Source organism: Bufo gargarizans, chromosome 1 (assembly GCF_014858855.1).
Source record: "Bufo gargarizans isolate SCDJY-AF-19 chromosome 1, ASM1485885v1, whole genome shotgun sequence".
Lineage (NCBI taxonomy): Eukaryota > Metazoa > Chordata > Amphibia > Anura > Bufonidae > Bufo > Bufo gargarizans.
The window spans coordinates 337,050,795-337,063,318 of NC_058080.1; the positions used below are offsets into that span (position 1 = coordinate 337,050,795).

The 12,524-nt window shown below is 40.0% G+C and overlaps 1 protein-coding gene across 2 annotated transcripts in view; it reads left to right on the forward strand.

Annotated features, from left to right (window-relative positions):
- LOC122946578 (scaffold attachment factor B1-like) overlaps positions 1–12,524 on the forward strand; it is a 162,574-nt gene that overhangs the window by 135,034 nt on the left and 15,016 nt on the right. The window contains exons 4-5 of one of the 2 annotated variants that reach the window (XM_044306303.1): positions 8,923–8,981; positions 9,256–9,316. In XM_044306303.1, coding sequence (XP_044162238.1) covers positions 8,923–8,981; positions 9,256–9,316 — 120 coding nt within the window. The remainder of the gene's footprint in view (positions 1–8,922; positions 8,982–9,255; positions 9,317–12,524) is intronic. The other variant, XM_044306311.1, reaches the window with a different exon arrangement.

Here is a 12,524-nt window from a genome sequence, read left to right on the forward strand (position 1 = left end):
GATGAGATGATGGTTTGATTGGCGCTATTTTTTGTGATGCAAGGTGACAAAAAATTGTTTATTTTCTATTTTCAATTATTATTTTTTTTACGGTGTTCATTCGAGTACGGTGTTCATTCGAGGGGTTAGCTCATATGACATTATTATGGAGCCTATTCGATACGGACGCGGCAATACCTAATATGTATACTTTTTATTTATTTATGTACAAACCGAATTCAAAAAAAGTTGGGACACTAAACAAATTGTGAATAAAAACTGAATGCAATGATGTGGAGATAGCAAATGTCAATATTTTATTTGTAATAGAACGTAGATGACAGATCAAACGTTTAATCCGAGTAAATGTATCATTTTAAAGGAAAAATACGTTGATTCAAATTTTCACGGTGTCAACAAATCCCCAAAAAGTTGGGACAAGTAGCAATAAGAGGCTGGAAAAAGTAAATTTGAGCATAACGAAGAGCTGGAAGACCAATTTACACTAGTTAGGTCAATTGGCAACATGATTGGGTATAAAAAGAGTCTCTCAGAAGCCAAGATGGGTAGAGGATCACCAATTCCCACAATGTTGCGCAGAAAGATAGTTATCAGAAAGAGCAATATCAGAAAGGTGTTACCCAGCGAAAAATCTGCATCTATCATCATCAACTGTGCATAACATCATCCGAAGATTCAGAGAATCTGGAACAATCTCTGTTCGTAAGGGTCAAGGCCGTAAAACCATACTGGATGCCCGTGATCTCTGGGCCCTTAAACGACACTGCACCACAAACAGGAATGCTACTGTAAAGGAAATCACAGAATGGGCTCAGGAATACTTCCAGAAACCATTGTCAGTGAACACAATCCACCGTGCCATCCGCCGTTGCCAGCTGAAACTCTACAGTGCAAAGAAGAAGCCATTTCTAAGCAAGATCCACAAGCTCAGGCGTTTTCACTGGGCCAGGGATCATTTAAAATGGAGTGTGGCAAAATGGAAGACTGTTCTGTGGTCAGACGAGTCACGATTCAAAGTTCTTTTTGGAAATCTGGGACGCCATGTCATCCGGACCAAAGAGGACAAGGACAACCCAAGTTGTTATCAATGCTCAGTTCAGAAGCCTGCATCTCTGATGGTATGGGGTTGCATGAGTGCGTGTGGCATGGGCAGCTTGCATGTCTGGAAAGGCACCATCAATGCAGAAAAATATATTCAGGTTCTAGAACAACATATGCTCCCATCCAGACGTCATCTCTTTCAGGGAAGACCCTGCATTTTTCAACAAGATAATGCCAGACCACATTCTGCATCAATCACAACATCATGGCTGCCTAGGAGAAGGATCCGGGTACTGAAATGGCCAGTCTGCAGTCCAGATCTTTCACCTATAGAGAACATTTGGCGCATCATAAAGAGGAAGGTGCAACAAAGAAGGCCCAAGACGATTGAACAGTTAGAGGCCTGTATAAGACAAGAATGGGAGAGCATTCCTATTTCTAAACTTGAGAAACTGCTCTCCTCGGTCCCCAGACATCTGTTCAGTGTTGTAAGAAGAAGGGGAGATGCCACACAGTGGTGAAAATAGCCTTGTCCCAACTTTTTGGGGATTTGTTGACACCATGAAATTCTGATTCAACATATTTTTCCCATAAAATTGTAAATTTTCTCAGTTTAAACTTTTGTTCCATAATTTATGTTCTATTCTGAATAAAATATTAGAAGTTGGCACCTCCACATCATTGCATTCAGTTTTTATTCACGATTTGTATAGTGTCCCAACTTTTTTGGAATCCGGTTTGTAAGTTTTACACAATAATATCATTTTTGAAACAAAAAAAATCATTATAGTAACCCCATAGTTTTTTTTTGGGGGGGGGCAATTGTAGAGGCTCATTTTTTGCGGGATGAGGTGACTGTTTGATTGGTACTATTTCAGCGTACATGTGACTGTTTTGATCACTCTTATTACTTTTTTGGGAAGTAAGGTGGGCAGAATTTCAATTTCCTGATAGTTTTTATTTTTTTATTTTTATGGCGTTCACTGTGCGGGGAAAGTAACATGACCGTTTTATAGATCAGGTCGTTACGGACGCGGCGATACCTAATGTGTAGTGTATTTTATTTTTTATTTAGTGATAAATGTGTTTTTATTATCTTTACTTTTTTTCACATTTATTTTGCATTTTTTTTTACCCAGACCCACTTGGTTCTTGAAGATCCAGTGGGTCTGTCTGTATAATACAGTACAATACACCATATAGTGTATTGTCCTGTATTTTACTTACACTGTCTGAACAGATCTATTCCTTTAGCATAGATCTGTTCAGCCCCATGGACAGCAGGATGCCTGAAAAGGCGTCCTGTTGCCATGGGAACCTTCCCCGTCTGCCACAACTGAGCAGACGGGGAAGGAGGGGAGCTCCCTCCCTCTGTCACCCCATCCATCTGGGGGCTGCAAAGGCACAGCAGCCCCCCGATGGCAGAGGGAGGGAGCTCCCTGACTTAACCCTTTCCATACAGCGGTCCGTACGGACCGCTGACATTCTGACATTCTAAATTCTAAATATGACTTTTTTGCAATATTTTTAAGTGGTCTTAAACTTTTGATCAGGACTGTATTTTGGGGGCATACATCTTTTTTGATCGATTGGTGTTGCACTTTCAGTGATTTAAGGTGACAAAAAATGTTTTTAGCACAGGTTTTTTTATAATTTTTTTTTGACAGTGTTCACCTGAGGGGTTAGTTTGTGTGATATTTTTATAGAGCCGGTCGATACGGACGCGGCAATACCTAATGTCTACTTTTCTCCCTATTTTTAAAAAAAAAAAGTTTACTTTCTTTTGGGAAAAGGACACTGTTTTTTTTTAAACTTGAAACTTGTAATTTTTTTTTAACTTCTTTTTTAACTTTATTTTTTGTCCCACTGTGGGGCTTTAACTTTTGTTTGTCTGATCCCCTTTGCAATGCATTGTATTGTAATACATTGGCTGTAATACAGTGTAATAGAGTTACAGCTTCCTGCCTGTGCGATGCAAGGGGCTGGATCTCACAGGCTGTCACGGAAGGCAGCCACGATGCCTAAGGAAAGGACCCAATGGACACCCCGGCAGGATCCCGCTCGTTCCACAGTCAGCGCTGATCGCAGGAGTGTGGCTATCAGTGGCTGCCGGACCCCTGCCGCTGATTGTGCGGGCGCAGCTCCTGCACCTAACCGATCAGCCCGCTGTACTTGTATGGCGCTGGTCCTTAACCCCTTCCCGACCGCAATCTGTATATATACGTGATAGCTGCACATACCCCGTGCAGCTACCACGTATATATACGTTCTGGCAGCTCTTTAATCCAAGCGATGCAAAGCGCTTGGATTAAAGCTTCTGCCCCTGCCCTGCTGCTGTCACGGACAGCATACAGTGCAGTAATGCCGGCAAGGGACCAATCAGAGTGGCCCCTTGCCGGCAATCGATCCGATTGGTTAGTCTGTGCAGACTAACCAATCGGATCGCGGCAGTGTTAAAATTCCGGTTTCAGGCTCTGATCTGCGCTCTGCAGATCAGAGCCTGAAATCAGTGTCCTTGCAGCCCCCCATCTGTGCAGCCCCCCGCCCCCGATCTGTGCCTGCAGACACTTACCCCCCTGCCCCGATCTGTGCAGGCCCATCTGTGCCCCCTCCGTCTGTTCCTAGTGCTGCGGCACTGCCCCCTCCTTGAGTCCGCCCCCTGCTGCCTTGTCATACCTCCCTCCCCCCCCTCCCCCTTCCAGCGCTGCCCCCCGTCTGCCCCCCTGCTGTTTGATGGCGGCGGCTCCATTCCTGAGCCGCCGCCATCATCAGAGTGTCAGCTCTATGCTGACACTCTGCTGTAAATTCTGTGACCCCATAGATGCTGCGGCAGCAGCATCTATGGGGTTAATAGAGGGAGGGGGCTCCCTCTCTCCACCATCGGGGCTGCTGCGCTGCGATGGTTGCCCTGGCAACCGGACGCTTTGCAAAAGCGTCCGCTGTTGCCACCTACAGGGCATCTGAATGTATTACACTTTGCAATGCAAGAGCATTGCAAAGTATAGTACAGCCATCAGCCCCACTGGATCTTCATGATCGAAGAGGGACTTGATAAAAAAAAAGTGAAAAAAAAAATAAAAGTAAAAATTATTAAATAAAAATGTAAAATAAAAAAAAACATTTTCCTATAAAAAATTAAAAATGAAAAAACTACACATATTAGGTATCACCGCGTCCGTAACGACCGTCTCTATAAAGATATCACATGATAGACCCCGTCCGATAAACACCATAAAAAAAAAAAAAAAAACTGTGTAAAAAAAAGCCATTTTTGTCACCTTACATCACAAAAGTGCAACAGCAAGCGATCAAAAAGGCGTTTGACCGCCAAAATAGTATCAATCAAACCGTCACCTCGTCTCGCAAAAAATGATACCCTATTTAAGACAATCGCCCAAAAAATAAAAAAGCTATGGCTCTCAGACTATAGACACTAAAACATCATTTTTTTGGTTTCAGAAATGCTATTATTGTGTAAAACTTAAATAAATAAGAAAAAGTATACATATTTAGGTATTGCCACGTCTGTAACGATCTTCTCTATAAAACTATCACATGACCTAACTCCTCAGATGAACGCTGTAAAAATAAATAAATGAAAACTGTTCCAAAACAGCCAATTTTTGGGTCACCTTGCCCCATAAAGTGTAATAATGAATGATCAAAAAATCCTATGTACCCAAAAATGATACCAATATAAACCTCCACACTTTCTGCAAAAAACGAGCCCCTGCACAAGACGATGGGCAGAAAAATAAAAAACATATGGCGTTCAGAAAACCAATCCAGCACAATCTGCCTTCCAAAAACTGTATGGCATTCCTTTCCTTCTGCGCCCTGCCGTGTGCCCGTACAGCAGTTTACGACCACATGTGGGGTGTTTATGTAAACCGCGGAATCAGGGTAATAAATATTGAGTTTTGTTTGGCTGTTAACTCTCAATTTCATCTCCATTTTCCTTTAATTCTTGTGGAACGCCTAAAGGGTTAACAAAGTTTGTAAAATCAGTTTTGCGTAACATGAGGGGTGTAGTTTCTACAATGGGGTCATTTATGGGGGGTTTCCACTATGTAAGCCCCACAAAGTGACTTCAGACCTGAACTGGTCCTTAAAAAGTGGGTTTTGGAAATTTTCTTAAAAATTGTAAGAATTGCTTCTAAACTTCTAAGCCTTGTAACGTCCTAAAATAATAAAATTACATTTCAAAAATGATGCCAACATAAAGTAGACATATGGGGAATGTTAAGTAATGAATATTTTATTAGGTATGACTTTCTGTTTTAGAAGCAGAGAAATTGAAATTTGGAAAATTGTGAATTTTTCCACATTTTTGGTAAATTTGGGATTTTTTCATAAATAAAGGTGAAATATATTGACTCAAATATATGACTATCATGAAGTACAATGTGTCACGAGAAAACAATCTCAGAATGGTGTGGATAAGTAAAAGTGTTCCAAAGCTATTACCACATAAAGTGACGCATGTCAGATTTGTAAATTTTGACCTGGACACTGGGGCATCAATGACCCTTGGTCATGAAAGGGTTAAAGAAGACCCTTCACCAGGGTACATGTATAGAAATAGTTATATTACCTAACAGTGCGGCCCCCAGTGATGTATTTCCGCTTATTATTGTTTTTTAAAGGAACCCCCCCTTTCGTCCGCTGTGGTCTCCGGTAGTTCTGGCGCCTCATATGCTAATGAGGCAATTCGGTTTAACTAGGCGGTGACTTGAATTTGTCCTGGGAGCGGTCATCTTCTCGCTGGCTAAGATTGCATTTTACTTTTTTTGGGCTAAAAATATATTTTTTTAATTGGTCTGTATTAAAAATATTGAGCTGTTCCATCACAAAGGGTTAACTGTTTTTCTAGCCGTGTGCATCCTACTTTCACTTTGTGCCAGTAATCTAATAACCCTTATCTATAATTTAATAGGTCATAAACACTTAAGCCAAATTCTTATCAGTCAGCTGTAATGCCTGTTTATGTCAAAGAGCAGGGATAAGGAGCCTGTCAGCTCCCCAATTGTAAGGCGAGAGAAAAAATTAAGATCCCTCTATTAGAGCATCGCAGCTCTGTACAGAATAAAAGACTCCATATTTTTTCTAAATATCAATTGCAAAAATTATTTTTACCTCATAATTAGTGTTGAGCGAACTTGTGTTTTAAGTTCGGCGTCTAAAGTTCGGGTTCGGGTTATCGAAGTATCCCGTTATGGATTCCACTACCACGGACCATAACGGAATTTAGAATCCATAACGGGATACTTCGATAACCTGAACTTGAACTTTAGACGCCGAACTTAAAACACAATTGCCCCAAAGATGTACGTATGTGTTTTATCTCATTTTGCTGAGTTCTCAAATCCTCATTATTCTTACTTTCCTCTACTTTATTGCTATTTCCACCCTCAGTAGATGCATTTTTACAGATCGCAGCATCTGTGGTTGGGATTAGAGATGAGCGAACTTCTGTTTTAAGTTCGGCGTCTAAAGTTCGGGGGCGGGTTAGCGGAGAATCCCGATATGGAACCGGATATGGATTCCGACTTCCGTTGTGGTCCGTGGTAGCGGAATCAATAATCGGCCATTATTGATTCCGCTACCACGGACCACAACGGAAGTCGGAATCCATATCCGGTTCCAGATCGGGATTCTCCGCTAACCCGCCCCCGAACTTTAGACGCCGAACTTAAAACAGAAGTTCGCTCATCTCTAGTTGGGATCTTCACTAGTACAATAGTCTGTGAAAAACCTTTACCATATGGAAAATATTCCTTATTTTCGCTCTCTTTTCTGACTAAAATACGCTTACAGTAGTCTATTTTCTTGTTTTCCTTTTCACATTCTGCATATTAAATCAAACTATATCTTCTGCAAATCATACTTTTTACTAGGCTTCAATGTAAATTGTAATCTACTCTTATCAGCAATAGAATGTATTATTTCCATACTCACAACCTCAGTAGATTCAAGGCTGCGCTTCTGTCATCAGCACAACTTGGTATGTCTGACACTTGTTGTCGTCCTTCATAAGTTTCTTCTTAGATTCTCCAATTTATTAAAGCTTGATAATTATTTTTGAGTTCTCTCCTCCCCCTCTTCAAGCTTAAATTATGTATCAGTATCGCACTAGCTCACCAAATGTAATATGTCTCTTTATGTAAAATATTTATGTATGAAAAATGTATCAACCTAATTTGGTAATCCTCTCCAAATCTAGTGTATGCTTATTTGGAGTAAAGAACACCTGGATGACTCATCACCAGGATTCAACAAAAGTTATAAAAAATGAATAATGTGATTTATATTCAGTCTTCATAAGAGTTGATTACTTACAGAAATGGGTTTGGAAAAGTCTTAATCTATTGTCCATGAGTAAATGTTGGTAGTCCTTGAAGTATCATTGTTAAAGGTCAGGAATCCTTTTCTCAAGCTCCATGTGTCCTCCCTTCATTTTCTCCAGCAGCCAACAACCCCCAACAGACTTGAGAGTGAGTGTAAGAAGACCCCCCTTTGTCTGTCCCTGTCAGTCATTTATACCATAGATACAGGCGTGTCTTTACTAATGTATGGGCTCACACATTGTTATATATGGTAGACTTCAAATATAGTTCTTGACGTTCCCATACAGACCTCCCATTGCCAAGTGTATTACTATAAATGGTGTCACTGTGTAGTGTAATACATACTTTATATTAAATACCAATTAATATGATATCACATATTATTTAACATGGGCCCAGACATACATGAAGACTCATTTTCAAACAAAATTGTTGACTGATGTGTGTGCAACCCTGGATGGTCGAGATGGATGTAGTAGTGGAAAGTTGGTGGATGGCCACCATGTCCCAACAATTCTGCACCATCAGCAAGGAGGTGGCAGAGTAGTCTTTTGGGCCAGAATCATGGGGAGAGAGCTGGTAGGCTCCTTTAGCGTCCCTGAAGGTGTGAAAATGACCTTGGCAAAGTATATAGCATTTCTGACTGACCACTTTCTTCCATGGTGCAAAAAGATGAACCGTGCCTTCTGTAGCAAATTAATCTTCATGCATGACCTTTATGCTACAAAATACTTTTGGTTAATTGGCTACTATGGGCATAAAAGGAGAGAAACTCATGGTGTGGCCACCATCCTCCCCTGACCTCAACCCTATTGAGAACCTTTGGAGTATCATCAAGCAAAATATCTATGAAGGTGGGAGGCAGTTCACTTCAAAACAGCAGCTTTGAATGTTTTTCGTTGAAATAGCTGTTGATTTCAGTAAATGTGACCTCTTAAAGGGGTTGTCCAGGTTCAGCTCACATACCCACAATTTCACCCAGGCAGCTGTTATAGCCATGCCAGTACGTATCTCCACTGGACCCCATTATAATTCATTCCAGCAGGTTGTTCTCTTCTGGAAACAGCCTACAAGAATTCAAACTGGAGGTCTGAAAGTAGCCTTAAGGGACTAGAAACATTTGTATTTTAATGTATGCATGTGATTGTGACTATAATATATATATATATATATATATATCATTGTAAAATTTTTCTTTTAATACATGGTGTGATAAATATTGCCTCAACGCAAGTCATCACATATGATTGGGGAGTGTTTCCCAGAAATTTGCATGACAGACGGTCTCATTCCGAGGAGCTTCAGTGTCTTGGCTAGAAATGTGCAATAAACGAGCATTGATTTCTCAAAATTACTAATTGTGTGTAGTTATTGCTAAACTCATTGTAAAGAGACAGTTTACCTATGCATGTTTTTGTTTCTCTGAATATGGACAGAGGAAATTCAAGTATTTATAAAAACAGACATGTCCGTAGTGATGCTCTCTATAAGCTAGTTATTACAATTTTAAAAATGCTAAATGTTTTTACTTTAGGGATGGTCGGGATTGGGGAGATCATGGACGTAAGATGAATACTTATCCTTCAAGATCTGGTAAGATTGAGAGTCTAATATATAAAGCTGTGTATGTGCGCTAAAGGAATTTGCACCGTCGCACTTACAATCACACAGGTACATCAGGTACACACAAACATTAAATTAAATAGATTATATACCGGTGCAAAGCCAGGTCCTTCAGCTAGTATGGAATAAACCGAACACTTAGTTATCTTAGGATCAATCTTGGTCAACAGACTGTACTTTTGTGGCAGTGGATTTTTCTCTTTTGGACCTATAAAACATTGTTTTTTATTTTCATTGTCACAAGTAGATCGTGGCATACCAGCTCCCACTGGGCAAGGACATATGAACAGAGGAGAAATTCATAGGTAAGCGGATATCCATAGTGTTTAGATCTACATGAATGTTAAATGTAGAATTTGGGCTGTAACTGAAACAAATTTTGCACAGATGTGAATACAAAATAGCAATATAAGTCAAAATTAAGAGCTATTTATCATTTATTTGTTTCTTTTAGTTTCACAGTAAAAAACTAACATGCTATGATGAAACTGGTGTACCTTATTCCAAAAACAAAATGTCTGCAGTTTTTTTTAATAGATAAAATCCAGACTTGTGCTTATTAATAGAGATGAGCGAATTTCAGGTTATGAAATTTGTTCACGCTTCGTTTACTGGTAAAAGGGGAATTGCGTTATGGATTCCGTTACCACGGACCATAACACAATTCTATGACTAAATGCAGGAGAGGACACCCCTGCATAATAGAAACGGCACGGATGCTTTTTGCAGCCCATAGACTTAATGAATAACGGAATGCCTCTAAAGGCATTCCGTTATTCATTCTGTCATAGAATTGCATTATGGTCCGTGGTAACGGAATCCATAATGCAATTCACCTTTTACCAGTAAACGAAGCATGAACAAATATCAAAATATAAAATTTGGTCATCTCTACTTTGAAGACCAAACCATTTTTCACCTTCGTGACAAGGCCTAATGTTTCAAATCTGATGTGTCCTTTTATATGCTAATAACTTTGGAATGCTTTTACTTATCCAAGCGATTCTGAGACTGTTTTCTCATGACATCTCGTACTTGATGTTATGGATAAATTTGGGTCCATATGTTTAACCATAATATTATTAAAAAAATACAAAATTTACCCCAAAAGTTTGAAAAAAATAGCAATTTTCTATAATTCTTATAAAATTTTCAAAACTAACTTTTTCAGTTCTGAAGTTAATTTGAGGTCCTTAAATAATAAAAAACCACCCCTCAAACTATTCAAAACTGGTTTTACAAACTGTTAACCCTTAGGTGTTCCACAATAATTAAAGGTAAATGGAGACGAAATTTACATTGTTCAGTTTTTGTTTTGGATTTTTTTGTTTTAACCGCTACCCTACCGCCTAACGCAGGATTGCGTCCTGCGGGTGGCCGGGTTATTCCTCATTGACGCGCCACAATTGCGGACAAGAATAGGACATGTTCTATAGGCTCTACAGTAAGCAGTGTTCGCCCGATCAGGCCTGATCTTGTGCGCACACTTGCGTTCAGTCCGCCCCACCGCAGTTACAGAGTTTTTTTTTTTCTGATCACTGCAAAAACATCGTAAAATCGCTGCGGCGCTATAAGGATCACTTTTGAGGGGCATTGAGAGTTCATAGCGGAAATAGGTTTTTTTTTGTGTTTTTTTTTGTGTTTTTTTTTTCTTACAAAGTCTCATATTCCACTAAATTGTGACAAAAAATAAAATCTCACATGAACTCACCATACCCCTCACGGAATCCAAATGCGTAAAAATTTTAGACATTTATATTCCAGACTTCTTCTCACGCTTTAGGGCCCCTAAAATGGCAGGGCAGTATAAATACCCCATAAGTGACCCCATTTTGGAAAGAAGATGCCCCAAGGTATTCCGTGAGGGGCATGGCGAGTTCCTAGAATATTTTTAATTTTTTTTTCTCTCTCACAAAATCATTTTCTGCTAACTTGTGCCCCCAAAAAATATTCTAGGAACTCGCCATGCCCCTCACGGAATACCTTGGGGTGTTTTCTTTCCAAAATGGGGTCACATGTGGGGTTTTTATACTGCCCTGCCATTTTAGGGGCCCTAAAGCGTGAGAAGAAGTCTGGAATCCAAATGCCCTCCTAAAAGATACTCATTCGAATTTGGGCCCCTTTGCGCACCTAGGCTGTAAAAAAGTGTCACACATGTGGTATCGCCGTGCTCGGGAGGGCAATGTGTTTTGGGATGTATTTTTACGGCTCCATTGTAACAATGCCTATCCTTGTCTGCAAAACGGACAAGAATAGGACATATTTTTTGTGGGGCTACGGAACGGATAGCACATGGTGTGCTGTCCGCATTTTTTGCGGACCCATTGAAATGAATGGATCCGCATCCTATCCGCAAAAAAAAAAAAAAAACGGAACGGACACGGAAACAAAATACGTTCATGTGCATGAGGCCTTATGTCCGTAAACAACTGTATGGGCGCACAGCAAATCTCAGAAAGAAAGGAGCAACATACTGTTTTTTGAGAGCAGATTGTGCTGGAATAATACTCGGGTTACTAATATTCGGCAAACTAAGGAATTCCTACAGTAGAAACCCCCAAAAAGTGACCCCATTTTGGAAACTACACCGAATTTATTGAGAGGTGTACTGTAGGGTTGTCAAGATACCAAAATTTTGATTCGATTTCGATACCATCAAAAACTATTGCAATACTCAATGTTATTGAGTATTGCAATAGTTTTTAATGGTATCGAAATCAAATAAAAAACACAAAGAAAACCATGTCCATTCCCCATTTTATGGAACGTATTTTATTTTTTTGTCACGGCGTTCACAGCAATAGTACCTATTTTTAAATATTTTAATAGTTTGGATTTTTTCAATTGTAGCGATATATATATATTAGTTTTTACATGTAAAATTGGGAAAGGGGGTGATTTAAACTTTTAATATTTTGGCGTTTTTTATTTAATAACTACTTAGGGGCAACGACCCTTGTCCTATTCGCCCTAATAGAGCTTTATTAGGGTGAATAGTATTTTAGTACTGTCCCTGCTGCCCTGCTCTTTGTTGACACAGCAGCAAGGAGCTTACCATGGTAGTCATGGATGGCTTCAGTAGCGTCCTGGCTGCCATGGTAACTGATCGGAGCCCCGCAATTTCACTGCTTCGGCTCCGATCAGAAGCTGCCACCAATGAACATACTGAGGAGGAGGGGACCCTGTGGCCACTGCCACCAATAAATATAATACAGGGGTAGGTGTGGGGCTGGGGATACTGCACCACAAATGATTATAATACTGGGGTTTGTGGAGGGTGCACTGCGCCACCAATCAATATAATTTACCCATAAATACAAATGTAGGCCTCTTTCACACGACCGTATGTCTTCCTTATCTGTTCCGTTTTTGTGGAACCATTCTTGAAAATGTTATGCCCAGCCCAATTTTTTATATGTAATTACTGTATACTATATATGCCATACGGAAAAAAAACGGAGCAGAAACGGAAACCCATCGGAAACGGAAAAACAGACCGCAAAACACTGAAAA